The sequence below is a fragment of the Calypte anna genome, chromosome 10 (assembly GCF_003957555.1).
Source record: "Calypte anna isolate BGI_N300 chromosome 10, bCalAnn1_v1.p, whole genome shotgun sequence".
In the NCBI taxonomy this organism is placed as follows: Eukaryota; Metazoa; Chordata; class Aves; order Apodiformes; family Trochilidae; genus Calypte; species Calypte anna.
Genome location: NC_044256.1, coordinates 11,340,367 through 11,360,533, shown reverse-complemented (window position 1 = coordinate 11,360,533; position 20,167 = coordinate 11,340,367). Strand labels below are relative to the sequence as shown.

Below are 20,167 nucleotides of genomic sequence, written 5' to 3'. Positions count from 1 at the left end.
TTAATTGCAACTATATTTTTGAATCTGCTTGTAAGAAAGCAAGCCTGTAGATATGCATATATGAAACACCTTATGTTATATATAATATGGGACTTACTGCCTCCTATTTAAAATTCTGCAAGTTTTCTATTTTTTAAACACCCACTGTCCTTTGGAGACTTCACACCACATTTTAAAATAAATACTTACTATATACCAGTGTTTGTACTGAAAACTAGGTAATTTACCATAACACTAATCCTTAGTGCTTTATCTAAGTATCTCAGTTGCTCATTTCATCAGATGGAAACTTAGCCAAAGCAAACGAGATTTAATTTATCCTTAACTGTTGAGATCAGATTTTTAACAATTGAAATTTTACTGCATTTCATACAGAAAACTACAGTAAGTACTGTATTAAAAAGCAGGAGAGACATAAGACATGGCAAAATCTTGGTAATATATTTAAAAATACCTATGCAAAATAGCTCCTTTCTGATTCAAGAGGCTAATTCTTGATTATAAAATTTTTCATAAAATTCCAAGTCTTTTAGGTTTAAGGATGGTTTTACAGTCATTAATGATTTTACAAAATGTTCATGTTTTACAGCAGTTGCTTCCAGTCCATTCTCTTGCAATGCCAACAAAGCAGCCTTTAAAAGAAAAAGAAACAACTTTAAGTGCTTATCATGTTCTAAGTTGCAAAGAACTTATTTTAAGTATTCTACAATATTTTACATTAAATCACATTTTAGGTAAAGCATCTGAACACTGCATTTTACTACCTATGATTACTTAACCACAGATAAGCATTGAATAAGATTACTCTTAACTTTTTCATTCACTTTTTTTTTTCATTCAACTGTGCAAGATCTTTACTACTGAAGACTTAAGTTACTTCTGTGAGTTGCTCTCTTTTTGTTGGAAGGTTTTGTTTAGTTCATTTCAGTTTAACCATGAATATTTCTTACCTCCTTGCACAGATTTTCAATATCAGCTCCTGAGAAGAGGTCTGTTAGAACTGCCACATCTTCTAAGGACACATCAGTATCTAATGGAATTTTTTCTGTGCAGATTTTCAAAATGGAAAGCCTACCCTGTAAGTTGGTGTGTATTAAATAAGAAAGCAAAGACAAAAACCAATCATCAACCCTCTCTCCAAAGCAGCATAAAATCTCAAGTCAGATTTAAGGAAAATCCAGAAGAGTTCAGAGAAACCTTACATGCTTTTTTGATCTTCACAGTTACTCATTACTTCATGAAAACACAACATTTCAGGCTAAAGAGGCCATATTTGGCCTGCTTGGCATAAGTTTTTTTCTTTCTTGGGGGGAAGCTCAGGAGAAGTAGCTACACTTCCCTTGGGAACAGGGCACAAGAATGATCTGAGGCAAGGAAAGTCAATATGTTGTGTTGACTTCCTAAGCTTCAGCTTGATTTCATGCATACATAGTTATTTCAGCTTTTGCCTGTTTTCTATATGCAACAGTCTAAATGCATACAGCACTTAAGACCTTACTGGTGTTTAAATTACAAAAAGAATTATTCCCATTTTAGCTTTTTCATTGTACCTTCTTCACTAAATTATTGCATATATTATAGGAATATGCTCCCTTTGTTCTTAAAGTACACTGGCAATTAATATCTATCCATTTAATGCCACGCATGGATTTGTAATACATCACCTTCAGATCTGGAGGTGGAATATAGATCACCTTGTCCAGCCTTCCAGGACGCAGTAAGGCATCATCCAACACGTCTGGTCTATTTGTTGCAGCAACTACCATGAAATCTTTGTTCAAAGTTTCCTGAAACTCCAACTGAGTAAGAGCAGATATAAACAAATTAGCAAAACATGGAACTGGACAGCATCTATCATTCCTCCTACACAGAAAAGAGGACACAAATACCTTTCTTTCCTTGTCACTTTGTTCTTGAAATTGACCCTCAAGCTGTAGTTTGCTTCCTCTTCTTTCTGTAACTTTCAGCCCAATTCCATCCAACTCATTGAGAAGAACAGAAAGAACCCTCTCTGAGACACCATGGCCACTTCTGCAGTGGGACCGAGAGCCCAAGATAGAATCAATCTCATCTAGGAATATTATTGCTGGGGTATTTGCTCTTGCTTGGCGAAAAACCTTTTTTTAAAATTAATGAAGTAAAATGTTAATACGTAGCATCCTACCAGGCAGGGTGAAAACATCTGTTTGCATATAGTCAGTATTTGAAAGATATATTCTTAAAAGACTCATGGGAGAGTCATTCTGGCTTACACTTACTAGAGGTAAATTCTGCTTCTTAATTCTGAAGTGAAATGAAAACAAAAGGGTAGAAATACTTTCAAAGTTTAAAAGTGGTTTCATTCCAGGGCTAGATTCTACATAAGTGTGAATCTGTAAGCCATTACTATTTAATGATCAGATGACAGCTTTAACTATAATCTTTTCAATAACAAAATTAAGGCCTAACTATTAAGCAAAATAAACTGCAGACCTTACAAAAACCCGAAAACTATACCTGAGACAAAATCTTCTCAGAATCTCCAACATACGGTGAGAAGAGGTCAGCACCACTCACAGAGAAAAAGGAACAGTGACAACTTGTGGCCACTGCCTTCACCAGCGTGGTTTTGGCACACCCTGATGGCCCATAGAGGAGAATACCCTTTGGATGAGACAGGCCCATCCTAGCAAATGCCTGAGGAAATTTCATGGGCCACTCAATACTCTGTCAATACATAAAAACACATGAAATTCTTAGTAATGAGATTAGAGTTCATAGGCAATCAATAAACTTGCTGATCACATTATTTTCTCCCCTTGATTAATCTGAAAACAGAGAATACCAATTTGGTCTTCTTTCATATACTGCCCTTCTTCTTAAAAGTCTCAGTCTCAAAACAGAACAGAAGACAATCCTTTAAAGATGATATGCAAGAGTATTCTCTAGCTACAAATTCAGGAATGGATAAATTATCTGGCTGTAAACTAGGTGTTTTTCTGAAAAACAGCTAACTTTCCCATGATACTACGCTTTGTGGTATCTTGTGACTGGAAGATGTTCTAACTCACAAACGCTAATAACTTATTGTAGCATAGAAATGTTAAAAATACAGTTTATAATCAGATACTTTGCAAGATAATTAATTTCTATAGCATGTAAGATATTTTGGAAGACATGGTTATTAGCAACCAGCTGTTTATCTAAACATCTTTTGTTACCTGTTTTAACTTTAATTTCACATCTTCAAGACCACCAATTTGCTCCCAAGTGACAGGTTTATACTCCATTAGTCCAATAGCACCTCGAAAAGAGGACGGTTGAATTTTTTTAAAAGCTTCTTGGAAATCTGTGGCATTAATCACCATTTCACTTGAATCCTGGAGAAACCCAGATAAAGCATAATAACAATGTATTTAAATACTAACTGAAAATGCTGTACTAGCACGCAAAACATCACAAAGGGTCAAGCACAACTTAAAGTGGCTATTTCCTGAGCTAACAAGCTTAAGCACTGCAGATGCAAAGATGTAACACTAAACAGAATATAATCTCTTTAATGGCAAGTTTTTATATGGGAAAAAAAAGTGAACAGAAATCAATGCTTTAGAGAATACTGGGTTTTTTCCCCTAAATTATAGTACTATGATCTGCTAAATCAAATGTTGGCTACCTTCAGGGTTAATACAGTTGTAGGGGGTTAATTCCTAGATTCTCTTGAACACAAAATTCTTCTAACATTGATTTTCACCCATTACTGGAGAAGGCAAGGTACTTTATATCAGTCTAGAAAATACCATTATTAAACTACAAATGTTTAACTAAGAGTTAGACACTCTTAAGTGTCACCAAGAGAACTAAGATGTATTTAACAAAGCAGCTTGCAGTTCTCAAGACAAATAGGCCACCTACTTATTCATTATTTTTATTTATCCATCTATTTCTTTCCAGGATACCAAGCTCAAAGTATTTTATTGGAGAAGAAAGTTTTAGAAATATGATTTTCTCTTGTTTCTACCCCTGTGTGACAAGAGTGTCCTACCATACTCTGCAGATGCCCTACTATGGTAACGTTGCAGTTCTGGCTCTAAACTTCTGCTCAGCCATTCCAGATGAAAAACCACATAAAACATGCACCTGGATTCTTGTAAAAGTTCCAGTAGCTACAATGAATATTAAGAAAGAGCAAATCTCTAAATCTGTGCCTATAGTATCTAAGAATGTAAATTTCTCCACACTGGACAGTTTTATGTCTTGTGTCTATTGAAATATTTTATCTGTCCATACAACCCAAATAACAACAGTTATTACCATTAGCAGTTATATATTCATGGGTCAATCTAAACTTTAATTTGCAGTTATTATTAAGAAGTTGAATTCTAAATAGCCGATAGCTTCAAGAGAGATCTTTGGTGGACATTACAGTTTGGTTCACCAAAAAAGACTAAAAACTGTTTTGCACAATACTAGAAAGATAAGGATAAAAATTTTAGGCAAAGCTTTGCTTTTATTTCAGGTAAGAACTGAAAGGACTAGCAAAATGGTGCATTTATGTTTACAACACACTTGGTGTTTCTCACTCTTTTCATTTGAGTTCTTCAACTTGCTGAGTTTTTGAAGTAAAGCTGAGTACTAGTGAGGAAAGGGTAGTACACATTATTAAGGACACTCTTCTTGACTAATTGGCAACCATACCAAAGAGCTGTGGAACACGGCCTGCATAGCAGCTTCTCTGCAGAGTGCTGTAAGATCAGCTCCAACATACCCAGTTGTCATCTCTGCCAGTTTAACCAAATCAACATCTGTAGAAATCGGCATACTGGATGTTAGCAATTGTAGGATAGATCTTCTTTGTGTAAGTGTTGGTGTCCCAATAATCACCTAAACCAAACATAACGAACAAAAATTTTAAGTAGGTACTTTGCTATGTTCTTCCTGTTTTATAGACCTAGGCAAACAAGTTTCACTCTGCTTTATACTTCCTACTGAAGATTGATACTTATACTGCAATTATTCTATAAGAAACTTACAGTTTAAATTATTCTTTATTTACAATTACTTGCCAAGCAGTGTTTGTATAAACAGTTTTTTGTAAGACATTATCACTGTGTGTCCACCGAGTCCTATTATAGGGTAATTTCAACTATGTCATAAGATTGATATCATTTCCTTGCATCACAAACCAAATTAGATTCATCCAAAAGAAAAAAAAAATCTATTAGATAGACATTTGAACATTATTAAAAACCTGGTAAAATATCACCGTAAAATATATCAGAATACCTGGTAAAATACCACCGTAAAAGATATCTGAATAATCTATAAATCCTGGAAAATAACCAAAATTACAGGTGGGAAAGTATTAAAGAACTTTACCAAACTGTATGACCCAGGAATACATTTAGTCAGCAAAATAAACAATACAAGAAAAAGCACTGTGTGTTGTACTACTGCATGTTTTCATCTTCTGACCATTAGATTAGCAGTTTTCTTGACTAGACACAGCTTCTGCTACTGAAATCTGAATAGTTTCTGACACAGTGGGTCACTAGTTCCCTGGCACAATAAATCTTTCATGAGACACACACAATATTCAATCTGGAATTTAAATGAGAAAACCCCAAGTTTGCAATATTAAGCACTTGTAAGCAAAGGAAAACCTTCAAGAACAGGTAAGTGTCTAATTAAGAGTCCTCTTTTCGAGCTATCAGTTTCCTGAGTAAAACGTGCTCCCTATCTTACCTAAGCTGCAACCATCTGAAGAAGGAAACAGGACACACCTCAGACCTGCAAAATCCCATAATTAACCATGAATAGTAGACATTTAAAAAAAAAAAAGACTTTATTAACTGCCTCCTGTTCTTCCTCACTAAGGAAATTTCAAAAAGAGCATAACAATAGCATTGTTTACTCACCTCTCTGTCAAATCTGCCAGGTCGTCTCAGTGCAGGGTCTAAGGCATCAGGCCTGTTTGTTGCTGCCATAATGACCATCTTACCCTCGCTTCCCACACCATCCAGCAGTGTTAACAACTGAGCAACAACACGATCTTCAGGAGCATTGCTTGAACCGCCTCGCTTGGGACATAGAGAGTCAACTTCATCAATGAAGAGAATGGTTGGGCCTTCAGATGACATTTCTCTGCCCTTTTCAAAGATTCTCCGCAAATTCTCTTCACTTTCTCCTGGTCTCGAGCCATAGAGAGCTGGGCCACTGATGCAAAACAGATAAGCACCCACTTCTTTTGCTACTGCTTTTACCAGAAGAGTTTTTCCTACACCTGGGGGGCCTATTAACAGCACCCCATTAGGGACAGAAAGCCCTAACTTCTTAAAAGTTTTTGGGAAGCGGAAAGGCAGGTCAATGATTTCTTTCAAAGACTTTTCTGCATCATCAAGCCCTGCAATGGAAATTTTCGCAGTGGCTTCTGATAAATGTCTGTACCATTCCGAAGTGACCACCTCCTTAATTTTTATGCTTGTTTGGGGCGTTACCAGTCCGGCTTCATCCGTCAAAGGGTCTACAGACAGTATTTCAATACACACCACGGGGTTTTCAAGATTCGCGGCCACAGTAACGACGTAATGGAGCGAAACATAAACATTTCTTAGCAGTTCTCTGATTGTCTCCTGCAACACTGCTCTGGGAGTCGACTTTTTCAGCGCAGAGCTCCTGAGGACTACTTTCACAGTCGCTCTTTTTAACTGGCGATACGCCAGGAGCTTCAGCTGCCCGACACCCAGCGTCAGCCCCCGCAGGTCCCTCGCAGTCACCCCCGCGGTCCTGCAGCTCAGATCCACCTGCAGGTACCCGTCCGCCAGATCGTGCCTGGGCCACGCCGTGCACAAGCAGCAGCCCGTGGGCAGGGAGATCCTCAGCGGGGCACCGATCCTGGCTCCCAGGAAAGAGAGGGCGGCAGGTCCTATCCTGCACCTCTGTGTGCCTTCATCACCCGGGTCCAGGGGAAGCAGCTTTAAGGCTGCCACCTCCATCGCGGACCTGCACGGCGTTCCCTCCGCCGCAGAGGGCAGGAACCCCCTTCCTCTGCGCAGCCCACTCCAACTCCTTATCACCTCACCTCGCCATCCCGCTCCCCCGGCACCAGGCCCGCCCTCCCGGCCGCACCGCACCGGACCACGCCGCTCAGCAGCCGACCCGCGGCCGCCACGCCTACCGCGCATGCGCCTCCACGGAGCAGGCGCACGATTGGGAGTCCGTGCTCTGCGGGGCGGGACCTTCCCTCTCGCGCTGCCGGGGGCGTTCCTGCTCCAGGAGTGCCCCTGAGGTGAACGCTTGGAATGGCCGTGTGACCCCCTGTGAGCCCTCCCTCGGCTTTTTATACTTTCGTCTCAGTGACGAATTGGATTGCCCCTCATTTATAATTGCCGCTCGCCTTGTTCTCCACAGATCTGGACTTAGTAGGGCTTGTCTCCCACCCTCAGTTACCCCCGCCCTACCCCCGCCCTACCCCCGCCCTACCCCCGCCCTACCCCCGCCCTACCCCCGCCCTACCCCCGCCCTACCCCCGCCCTACCCCCGCCCGACATTGGGATTGAGTCAACTGTAGGTGCTGGTGGAAAGACAAGTAGGACAGGTGACTTGAGAAGCTGCCAACACAAGTAATTAAGATGGAAATACTACAGCAATTGGTAAAACTGTAGTAGTATGGTGCTTTGAAATGTTCAGTCAGCATTTAAAGAAAAATGAATGGTGTAACTATTTAGTCCACCACCTTCTTTTGCTGTGCTACGAATTGTACAGTACTTTTATAAAAACCTTCCAAGAGATCTGTCATATTGTGGAATGCAAGATAAAACCTACCATATAAAATATACTATGTGCATATCTTTGTTCTTGGAAGTAGCTTCATTGTGGGTAAAGTTACACATGTAGTGAGTACAAACTTCATTTGAGACCATGTATATGTACAAGAATTGGGAGTTTGAATAGATGGCACCATTCAGATGTAGTTATGATCACAGAAAATGCAGAGTGTGGTTTACAGCACAACTACAACCTGTCCTGCATGTGCTTTGAAGGCCTCTGGAGAGAAAGTGTAAGGAAATCCCTTTGTGTCCTGCTTAATCACAGTCCTACTGAAGCAATGGCTTTACACAAAATATTATAGTAAAATATGAACATAACCAGGTAGTGTTAACAGAGTCAGTTCAGCTAATTTTAAATGCTGACTAAGAGCTCAGAAGAAAGGTGTAGGGCTGAGCAGTGTGAAAAGCAATAAGCGTTCTCTTTATGCCAAGTAATGTGTGAAAGGGCCTATGTTCTGTTTCCTTCCAATTCATGACCATGTTGTCTCCTTTCAGGGTTTATTTTCTGTTCCTTTTCTCCTGGATATCTGCTTAATGTTTCTTTTCATGGCATGTTTTTGTAATGCACATGTATGCAAAAGATGATATGGAATATGCAGACTTATTAGTTATTTAGTGTGGGACAGACTGATGTCTGTCCAGAGAAAGTACAGACAAAAGATTATAAGGAACTTTCATTCCAAGAAAGAGAATGTATTTTCAAGCCAATGTCTTATAAACACATTCTCTTGTTTTATTTCTTTCCTTCAAAGGTTCTCATAAACACAAGTGCCCTCAAGTACATACTCAATTAAACAAAAAACATACTCTGTTTAAAATGGCAGATTTGTGTTTTGGAGAATTCCAAACTGTAAGTGGTAGACTTTCTGCTTGGTTTTAAGAAGTTGTGTTTAGGAAAGGAAAGTATGGAAAAGTGCATATTTGAAATGAGTCTGTGGTTTATATTCATATATTGTTGTTCTTTGTAACAGATTTACTGTAACATCTGGAAAATCTGATTTCTCACAAAAAAGAAAACACCTGCAAATCTAATCTTGAATGACAATTCCAAATAATAGTAGTTAGACATTGATTTGAGTTTCTGTTGGCTTTAGTGAGGTCTTCTAGCTTATTTTTTAATGACTTATGCATGGAAGAGGTGCTTAGCAGTAATCTATTTTTCCAACTTAAAATTTACTTTGATATAGAAAAAAGCACATGTAGTTTCTAAGTGGTAAGAAAATAAAATTTCTCCCAAGTCAGTAAAGTGATAGCATCTAGTTCAGTATACCTTTTCTGGCAGTATTTCCACAGTACAACAGTGGAAAATAGCCATATTTTTTCATGTCAGAGAACTGGGAAATAATTTTTTAGTATTATTGAAGATTTTATGTATAGATCTAAAATCTCTTCAAATTGCCTTATTCAAACCTGGAGCTGAATTAGGCAACAAATAACCTGCTGAACATAGTTGCTGTCAATATGTGTAATTGTAGCAGGTGGAAAAGTTCTTCATCTCTGGAAGAATAAGTGGAGGAAAATAATATACTTGAATTACACCTCTTTGCCACTTTATGATGACAAAGTTGATGGCATTTCCAGCTTGTGTCATCACAGTGATTGAGGAAATACAGGCTATGGCTTAGGGGATAAACAAGACAAAGCCACCAGCCTTCTTGGCCAGTATCTGCCAGTAATAATTGCTGCAATATGAACAGAATACTTTTTGTTTCACAAAATCATGAAACAAGAATGAAGTACTAATTCATGAAACACAGTAGTCTTACCTAACATTAATAGATTTGACAGTGTGGATGCACAATTCTAATATTTTTTGTTTTATTCTAATGATTGATTAATTTTTTAGAAAGGGTAAAATGTAGATATAACAATATATACATATAACACTCTTGGTGTTCAACATAGAAGCTGTGATATTGTTGCTTGATACACACATCTCAGTCTGTGAATTTTAACTTAAAATTCTTCCATTTTTAACTGTATAAATTCATGTAATACTGAATATTTTACATTAAGACACTGATACTTCAGGTTTTTTTAGTATAATGAAGTGAAGCTCAAAAAAACCACTTAAATGATGTTTTGGAAGTTCATAAGAGTGGCTTTTTTTGGAGCAAACCATAGGATCAAGACTATTTATGTATTTTAGTAGAAAACATTGCTGAGTGACTTTGCTGTTCTTTGGAATGCATACCTTTCAGTAGCCCTGCTACTGAGTTATTTACAAGCACTAAAATTAACAGTGACCAAATGGCAAAAAGGTTTTCCATACAGAATCTAGTTTAAACTGTCAAGAAGATAAAAAGTGTTTTAAACAGTTTTCTTACTGTTCACTAGATGGCAGCTGATCTTCAAGAATGACTGTATTTCTTCTTTCAGATCTGATAATCTGAAGGGAGTAGTCATCAGTTCTTGGAGAAATCAAATATTGTCCAGCATTGTCTTCACTCTGTTTCTAATATGAAACTGAAAAACCAGCACAGTGAGTGTTCAGATAATTTTCTGCTTCATTACTGTTTCAGCTTTTTCATGTTGGGTTTGTTGTGGTTTATTTCTGGGGAAGAATGTCCCTTTATTCTTTACTTTCATATTTAGTGGGCCAGATTAACTTCTTTTTAAGCAAAACGTACAATACTTTAATAATATTCTAAAAAGAAAGGATAACATTTCTGGTTTGCTTTTGGATGTACCTATTGTTTTTTTTTGTGGAATAATATATTGTTCAAAATTCCCAATTACTGTAACTCAAAAAATAACAATTACTTTCTTCTGTTACAATAATTCCCTGCACACAAAGTGAAGACTATATTAAGTCGATTATATTTTTGCTAAGCTGGGTGATTCAGAACTTCCATAGTTTAAAAAAATATCAAACTAGCAGTGTCTTCATCTCAATCTTTTCTAAAAATAAATGGATTTGAAAATGTGCTGTGATAGTCTGTTAATCATGGGAAGATAGCTCAAAGTGCGTAGACGGCGTGTATATATTTTAGGGCAGGATTTTAGTGTTTGTGGATGTTCTGTGTCCCAGTATAAATACAGCATTGTACTTTTGGTAGATATGGCACATTTCAAACACCAGGCTCTGCTATAACAAACTTCATAGATAAATTGTAAAGATGTGCTTAGGAAAGGAGTGGAAAGAGCTTTCACATGTCTGCATGTCTTTATGGGAGGGCCACCCTCAATGTGTTTACTCAATTTTCTAGTGAACACCCAGTTTTGTATCTTTATAGGGAAAAAGTTCCTACAGTAGTTAGTAGGAATTTTGGGTCTGCAAGGCACGCAAGCTTAGGCCCTGCACTTCTCAGAGTGTGGAAAATCTCTGCTTGCTGCCTCTGGTGAAGTTACTCCACCTTGGAGAACCTTCATGCTGTATCTCTGCTGGAAGTTATGCCATCACTGCAGATGCACCAGAGAAGAATGGGTGCTTGCACCTGAAATCTTCCCCTAGAAACTTGGTTGTCTTAGCTGAAGTTGCCAAGGAAATTTTCTGCTTAGACATTACATTTTCTTTGGGAGTGACTTGAGGCCCAAATACACATTGCATTCTCTTGGCACTTCTTTGGGGTAATAGAGTTTCCAAAAAGGGGAAAAATGGACAAAGCAGATAATTTAAGAAGACACATTTATCAATTTGTCAATATTTGTCTTTAGCACCTCTTGATTACTGCTTATAGATGACTGGTTTTCTGTGGAATCTGGTGAGATCCTTGTGTGGTACTCAATACAGGAATGAGAGCAGACTTTGGAAAATCTCAAGAGAACCATACCAAACTGGGGGACTTACCAGTAAAAGGGCAAATGAAATTCAGTGTATTTAAATGTGAACTGATGTGCAAAGGGAAGAGAGATTGAAGGGAAAGGTTGCTTTTGTAGCATCAGGACAGATGATTCCATGAAAATGTCAGCTCAGTGCTTGATGTGCAACAGGCAAATCAAATAATAGCATTAACTGAAAAGGAGGGGAGAACAGAACAAACCATATCAGCCTCACTCTGTAGGTTTGCCATTCACCTGTACATCAGATACTGTGTGTACTTCTGATTTTGCCCCAAAAATCTGTATTAGGACTGGGAAAGGTTTAGGGAATTCTATAAAAACAGTTGGTTTCAGGCACACAAAATGTCAGGTGCATGTTTTGTGTTCACATTTTCCCCTTTAGAAAATCTCGCAAAGCAGTTATAGATACTAGTGTATAGTTTATATAGAATACACTTGCAGATTCCTAGGATTTTTACCAGTGCTTTCTAGGAATTTTCACAAATGCTTTCACAGAATTCCTCCTGTGGTTTCCAGGAATTTCCCCTTTTTGCTTTTTAAGAGTATTCAAGAATTCTCCTTAGGCTTGATAGAAATTTTCCTGGTACTTTCTGGAAGTTTTCCTTCCTTGCTTTGTAGGTATTTCTGTCAGTGCTTTCTAGGAATGTTCTATTTTATTTTCTGCTTTCTAAGGATTTCCTGAATGTGTCCTAGGAATTTTCCTAGTGATCCAGCATGTTCCCCATGCTTTCTAGGTATTTTCCAGGTGCATACAGGAATCCCCACTATGCTTTTTAGGAAGTCTCTTGAAGAAAGAGTTTTCCTCTGCTTCAAATAGTTGTGGTTTTTTTCCTTTTTCAGGTTTTATGGTAGGTCTTACTGCTTTTTGCAGACAACTGTATCACTTCACACATGTACAGGGTATTCCTGTCAGACTCATTCAGACTGATCTTTAGAGCAGACCTCTATATCTTATTTGACTTTAAACTTGAAAACTTAAGCTAATGTAACTTACTATTTTTCTTGAAAGATCAGTAAAAGACATTGATCTGCAGACAAGTTATTTGTAAAATAGTGATAGCTCTAAACACTGATTTAGAAGGTAATTAAAGTAATTAAAAATGAGTTGTATATGAAACACCTGTATTACTCTAGCTAGCATCACCTATACTCATGTTGTAATTTTTTCAGGTACTTGCTTTGCTTAATTCACAAGTCAGTATGCCTCAGGCTTCTGGGAATCAGTTTTTTATGTTTGGGTTCAATGCTATAAGGAAAATGATATTTTATCCTTATTTGAAGTATTTATATGAAATTTGAAATGAATTTTCTCTAAAGACAGCAGAATTGGATAAATGCATTAGTAATGTATCCACCTGTGCTAGCGATAGAAACCATGTGCTTTTAGGAAGGTAAGTTCAGTGGTTAATTATGTCAGGAAGTATTTGGTGGGTTTGTTTTTGTTTCCTTTCTTTTTCTTTGTAAAACTTATTGGGCCTCAGAACACCCTGAGAGGCCTTAATTACCCAGCCCAGTCTCACCTGAGGCCTCCACCAACACCTCTGCCCATGAGCTCTACTTAAGGCCAGGCCTGGACCTTCCTTCCTTAATGGCTGGAGCTGTGCTGTAGGTGTGTTTGTCTTCAGAGTTAGCTGTGCTATGGCTTTGGACCTTTTTGTCTGGGAATGATTTCCTGGCTTGCCTGTGGACTGGTCTTGTGGCTGCAGGTTTTCCTAGTGGCCTGGACTCCTGGTTAGTGTTTTTGGGCATATATTGCTTGAGTACACTGTGTTTAGGCTTGCAGTGCTCTGCTTGCTCAGCCTTCTTATCCAGTTTGGCTATTGGTTTGCTATCCCTTACAGAGCTGCTTGGCCTTGCTGTTTTCTGGCAAGACCTTTTTTACAGCATTGCTGATGTATCAATAGTATGTAATGAAGTACACCCTAGAATTATTATTTATCCATATGAACTTTATTGTTTGGGAACTTCCTTGCCTTTGTAAGATTTTATTTGCTTGTTACCAGAGTTCTCCACAAACAGCTGCAGTATGGGTGTTTACAGCAATTATGGTTCCTGAGTACATGTCATATACTGTCATTTCTTGTAGTCCTGTTTGTATGCTTCTATTCAAGCTTTTAAGAAACACTTGTGTTTGTGCATGTGGGAAAAGCCAGGTCATAATTGGCTTTTCTGCTGTCTTTAGGTGGCTAAGTAATGTAAGTTATGGTAATGCATAATGGTATAAGCTGGCATCTTCTGGGATTTTTTTGTTTGTTAACTCTGAATTCCTTGTTGTAAAACTGTCTAAGGTTTTACTTACTAGGTCTTAAACCATTTCAGATAAAGAATTGTGTGTGGTACTTCTAGACTAGGGCCCTGGAAACAGTATGCTAGAGCCTTCTGGGTGCTCTGTGCTATTAAACATGCGATGTTTAGTAATAATAGTGTATTACAACATTAGATGCTCACTAGTCTCATGCTTGCTGATCATTACTGATCTTAGGACAGCTGTTTTCTCTCAACTCATTCATGTAATATATTTTTTTAAATTTCATGTTCTTTAAATCTGTCTTGTATTTTTATTAGCTGCTGATAGCATTAGAAATAAGGAAACAAATGCACTCTAAATGCTATTTCTGATTAAAAGCTATTATTACTATTTTTGAAGATGTGCTGAAACTCCTCTGATTTCCCTAATGTACAGTGTCCTTATAAAGAAAGTTAATATTGCCATAGCAATCCTTTAGTGTTTTATTTATGTTTTGATACAAATGTTTAGGAAAAGTACAAGAAACAAAGCATTAATATAATCATCCTTCCCTTGGAAGGGAGTGTTATTGTATAGACTTAAGTGGTGTAATCAGAAGTTGCATCTAGATTGTAATTTTGATAAAGCGCTGGATATAACTGTTCTACACAAATTAGCCAATTCCCTTCTTGACCTGCTTTATTATACTTGTGGCTTCTGCAAGTTTTATGCTTGTGTGTGTAACAGTGCTTATTATTTAATTTGCCTCCATGTGAGGTTTACAAAATAGTTTCTACTACTCCTACTCCACTACAGAGTTATCTGTTGTGAAATAATTAATTTCTAATAAATTTTAGCAAGGGAAAAACATTATATGCAGTTTAATAATAGTATTCAAATTATATGTCCAAACACTGCAAATCAGTATAACTTAATAGTTCCTAACGTCTGATGTACTTTCAAGGCTACATTTCATTGTCTGAAATTCTAAAACAGAAGAGTGGTACTGTATTTCATTACTGAGTAAATTTACTATAGGCTTTGCTGTTCCCTTATGCAGACTGTCAGAGTCTGCTTCTGTGAAAACTGGTGTGATCCTGTAATGCCTTGTAGAAAAGAAATGCCTGGGTAATTTTTTTCCCAATCAATCATTTCTGTATAGGCTAAACAAATGCTGTATCCCCAGTTTCAGTTACTGGGTGGCAAGCAGTCTTATGGGTGATACATATTTGCTTTAAAAATGGATAAGCTGTTTTTCATAGAACAATGTGCTGGCTAAAAATGCTAATATGCTTTGTGTTTGGTGTAAGGATCATTGTATCACAGCAATATACTGACAGAAAAATACTTATTGTCATTGCCTGGAACTTCAGTTATAAATTATTTCCTTCATTCTTATTTGATGGTTTGTACAGGAACACTCAAGTGTGTTAGAATGGTTCTAAATTGAATAAGATAGAACTTTCTTCATTTGCTTTCAGGTGTTTTTCTTGTAAAAGGGAGGACAAGGTTTCTAAGAGAGGCAATACAGTGATTTAGTTTTAGAAATATTTTTTATTAAGTATGTTTGCTCCCAAGCATAGTTGATTACAGGTAATTAGTTCACAGCTTGCAGTACCCTACTATCAAGAGAGCTGAAAATGAAAATTTATTAAGATGGTGTTTCTGTGTACTTAACATGGAAATGAGGCCACAGTTGTTCACTGCAGGAATAGAATGAAGCATGGTGTTTAGAAAGAAATACAAAACAAAGTCTCAAGCAGGCTGATTGTGGGAGGTATATGAGCATCTTCAACTTCCTGGGACAGCTGAGGTCTTGGCATTACCTAAGAATGTTATTAGGTTGGAAAATATGACTTCAACTTGGTACCAGTAATTTGATACAGATACACCACATGCAGTGGTAAATAGTGAATTCTGTTAGTTCAACTATTGTGTTATGAATTGAGTACAATGTATTTGTTTTTTCTGCTATGCCAATTGTCTCTTAGACATCAAATACACTGAAGTGTTAATAGAACTCATCTGTTTCCTTAAGAGGAAAAAATGACAAAGTAGAAAAGGGAGCAAGACAGCAGAGAAAGGTTGAGAATACTGGAATGAGCTCAATGAGGATAGTATAAGGTAGGAAAGACAGTATGAAGGGAAAAGCAGGAGTTCTGAATTAAAACATCCACTTTTCTGTCCTTATGGCAATGCATGTATTATTTATGGGAGTATGAATGTTTCTACAGGTGTTATCTGATTGTTTTATGTCAGAATAACTGTATGCTTTATCCACACTTATGCACCTCTTTTCTGCTTTGGCCGAAGAGAAATTTTTGGAAGTCTTTGGAGAGACAGTCAATCCAGCTGCTGGTAGGAGCAATTGTCTTTTCAATAGTATAATAGCTTTACCCTCTGTCTTTGGGAAGAGTCCTATGCCTTCAGCATTCCTCTTTCCTAAAACAAAGATCTTGGAACACAGTCATGCCCAAATATCAACATTTTTTCCCTTGTCATCATCCCTTAAATTTAAATTAATTATTCTAGGCCTATATGAATTTTCACTTTTTTTTTTTTCTTTCCAAGCTGTATTTTCACTTATTGCTGTTTGAAAAATTTTAATGCTTCTGAAACAAGTTATTTCTACTTCCCTCCCCAACTGTTGATTATTGAACTTACTGAAATGAATCTGTTGTGACCTACAGAGGAAGTAGAAATTATTTCAACACTGAAGTGTTCTGTATATCAGAAAATATAATGCAAAATAGTTCAGACAATACAGCACTCTTGAAACATACTTTCAAATGCTGACTGCTAAGTAGTGTCATCCAAATGTTATAATGAACAGTAATGAAAGGAGACTATGGCAATAATTCTTAGTGGCTCACTTTCTTAACCTCTGTTGGACTTGACTATGAGAGTTTGGAGACTGACCTCATCCTTTAAAAAAAAAATTCAGAGGATTCACACATAAATAACGAATGTCATATTTTCAGATTTCTGGGTCTGATTTGAGATTAATTAGATTGGGCCTGAATGCCAAGTGATTAAATTATTGCTTGTGCTGTTAAGCCTTTGTTTCTATTTGTGCTCTTAGCACCTGTACCCAGCTGTCTAAATGGATGGGATTTATGCTGCAGTTTTCCTTGAGTAGTATGTAGTGTATTTTTTTTCCTGTAAAATGAGATACCAAGAAGCAATAATTTAAATTATTTCTATTTGTTCTTCTTGCTGAAGTTGGTGTAATCTCTGCTGGCTATGTTTTCTTAGTGTTTCACATGCTCATTTACAAAACATACTTGCTGTAAAAGCCTTAAAGCATGATATCAACAGATGCTGAAATAATCAATCTGACAATGCTATTAGTGGGAGCTACATGAAGTGGTTTATTAGTGTGATGATTCCCAGGTTTTGCCAAGATGCACAGATCCATTACTGTCCAAATACCTGAAATGGTTTCAAGTGTAAGATCCCAAACTAAGTTAATAACCCAAACCTCAGGATATTCTCTCTGTAGTTTTAATTTGATCCAAAACAGGAGAAAACTTGAAAAATTCAGTGTCAGATTGTGAGATGTCCAAAGCTAGGATGTGAATACTCTCATGAAGTCATAACATCATTGTCTTCTCTAATAGAATTCCTGCTATTGAAAAATAAACCAACATTCTCAATTGTTAAAAAATATGTGTGTGTTTTCTTGTTTCAAAAATAATTTGCATGGTCCCCAGTCTCTGGCTGGGATATCATTTACAAACCAAGTTAAACTGAAAATTGAAAATTATGGTTTACAACTCTCCTACTGTGTTTAATTTGCCACTCTTGGAACATGATGAAGTATGTTCAATTATGTCTTTGGTGATATTTCAGAAAATGAAATGTGATGTTACGTGTTGTTTGATCAGGGCACTCAGGAAAATGATGAACCAGGTAAGATAAGTAATGTCTATGTACTGCAGTTCTAAAAATTGATTTAAATTCAGTCTGTTAATGAAAATTTGTCATGTTTGGTTCTTGGGCTGTGTACTACGTTTGTCTTAAATGGCCTGGTTCGATGAAAATATCTGTTGCTTGTTCTAATTTTTCTCCTTTCTAGTTTTTGGCCATGTGAGAAGAATTTTCCAAATACTGTTACATGTACCACAGGTTAATGAGTATATATAGGCTTGGTTTCTTAGAAGCAGCCTATTATCAGGCTTTGGAAGAGGACTGAACTGTATTTAGGATCTCTTTCTTAATATAAAGGAGTGTTCTTTGATTTTTCCTAATGGCAATTTATTATTTATCTTGATTTACAAATTCATCCTGTCTAGAATGAGATCTTGGTGTTATGATGCAGATGTCCTAATTAGACTTTGATCTTGAGTAAACGAGCTTTTTCATCAAAGTAACTAAGCAACATTCTACTGACAATGTCTGTTCCGAGGTCTTCCCTTGTGCTTCAAAAGGTGCTTTAGGGAGTTAGCTAACTAAACCCGAAGATTTGATTCAGATACCTAGCTTGTTATTTTGAATTTTCAATCCAGCTAGGTAATCAAGCTTGGAAAAGAGCTGGAACTAAAAAAGGGGGAGGCTAGAAGTGTTTGCAATAGGAGGACCTTTTTTCTTCAAAGGTTTAGGTCTCTCTTTTACAATGAATAATCCCATTTAAGTGGAAGGTCAGAGGGGTAAGAACACTTTTCCAAATTCAGGTTGCAGAGATGTATAATCAGTTGTTGGCATTGAAAATATGTACTATTTGTGCTTTGGTTAGCACCCAAAGAAAGCAGAACAGAGAAGAGAAGTGGGACTGATTTTTGTTTCTAACTTAAAGGTAATGATGTGATCTTAGAGAGAGTTTATTACATCACTGACATTGCTTCTGCAACTTGAAAAGCACCAAGAATGTCAGTAGCCTGAAGGAAATGTATCTCCAGAATCTCTCCCAAAGGAGGTTCCTGTCAAGTATAGTTTCAATTGTAATTGAAAATAATGATTAAAGTTTGTAAAAGATTAAAGTGCATAATTAAAAAGTAGTAAAGCCACTTGTCAAATAGAATCTTGCTAATTATAAACAGCTGTTTGTGCTCAACTATGGTTTCTGAAGCAACATCAGTGATATAATTAACCTATTAAGGTTGGTGGATCAGATTATGACTTCAAATGTCCTTGTTGTATTTGGTTAGAGTATGAATATATTCCTCTCTAGAATGTAATAGGTTAAAAGTTATAATGCTTTATTTCATAAAGGTGTAGCAGTAAAATCGATGCATTAAAAACTGGTTATCTTTGCTGTCCATCTCTGCTTGCTTGAATAAGTCAGGTTTTTAGCTAAGACATTCTTTGCAGTCTCTGCCTTTCCAAAAAAGAAACTACACAAAATCTAAATCTCAAGGGATACTTCAACTTTCTCCCTGTAGTTATTCTATAAAATCAGATCTTCTAAGATAATGTACAAATCAAACAGAAGAGTCCAGAGTGGCAGTCTGGCAAAGCAAGTTGGTATGATTGCACATGACTGAGTACACTGTTAGTAAAGTAATTTTTCATGAAAATGTCCATAAAGAATGCTTAAAGCATGGTACTTCATGTAAATCGTGACTAGGGAATTAGGCTTGTGAGACCCAAGTTAATGGTTCACTCACACTGATCAAAAAGACTGAAATAGATGATTGAATAGTTCTGAAGATTTTCTTTTAGTCTGAATGTTCTAAGTAGGTCTGATTCTTGAACAAGTAGTTTCATAAAACTGGAGTCTCTGTTCTTATTTTTCCAGTCTTTTAAGGATCTCCTTACAAACATAAGACATGTAGTGTATGTGTGTTCCCACTAAATGCTTTTGTTTTTCACTTCTTTGGCTTTATTTTGTTAGCCTCTTTCAAAGCTGTTAGAGGTTGTTCTATTCGTGCTATGGTTTTCATTTTCACTTGAGCAAACTAGGGATCAGAATCTGCCATGCCCCTTTCAACTTTTAACTTCACTGAACTCTAAAACTGGATAAGCCATAGTCTCTTCCTATAAGTTTAATTAAAATATGAGGCTAAGTAATGGCCTGCATGAAGGTCCAAGTCAGCCATTGGCTGTATTGTATTCTATTTGCACCATTGCTTATGGACAACTTTCCTTTCTGCAGAAGCAGCTGCTTAGCAGGGGGATCAGTTCTCTGCTAGAAAATTAATTTGAGAAACCTGACTGAATTTAGTGGGAGTTGGACAGAATCCTGGCAGCCAAGGAAGGAAAAATGCCTACTTTACACTTAAGTTGTTAAAAATGTGTTGGCATTAAGGTTTTAGAGTCCCACTGTGGAGAAATTAATATATGCATTTGTTCCTCGAGTTGATGTCTGCTGTTCAAATTGTATTTTACTTTAAGAATGCACTTTTAACTATTT

At 37.0% G+C, this 20,167-nt stretch overlaps 1 protein-coding gene across 1 annotated transcript; it reads right to left on the bottom strand.

Moving 5' to 3' along the window:
- Nucleotides 1–290: 290 nt before the first annotated feature.
- SPATA5L1 (spermatogenesis associated 5 like 1) lies at nucleotides 291–7,140 on the bottom strand. The gene is made up of 8 exons (XM_008492078.2): nucleotides 5,895–7,140; nucleotides 4,675–4,860; nucleotides 3,201–3,359; nucleotides 2,497–2,706; nucleotides 1,890–2,117; nucleotides 1,665–1,799; nucleotides 951–1,076; nucleotides 291–632 (listed from the first exon to the last, which is right to left on the bottom strand). The coding sequence occupies exons 1-8, from the start codon at nucleotides 6,969–6,971 to the stop codon at nucleotides 480–482; spliced, it is 2,274 nt and encodes a 757-aa protein (XP_008490300.2). The 5' UTR covers nucleotides 6,972–7,140; the 3' UTR covers nucleotides 291–479.
- Nucleotides 7,141–20,167: the final 13,027 nt, after the last annotated feature.

Excerpts from the sequence above, each read along its gene's own strand:
- SPATA5L1 (XM_008492078.2), bottom strand. The coding sequence starts at position 6,971 with ATGGAGGTGGCAGCCTTAAAGCTGCTTCCCCTGGACCCGGGTGATGAA. Across the intron at positions 4,861-5,894 it reads CTGGCAGATTTGACAGAGAG|GTGATTATTGGGACACCAAC; the intron begins GTGAGTAAACAA and ends TGTTTGGTTTAG. Across the intron at positions 1,077-1,664 it reads TTCCACCTCCAGATCTGAAG|GGTAGGCTTTCCATTTTGAA; the intron begins GTGATGTATTAC and ends ACCAACTTACAG.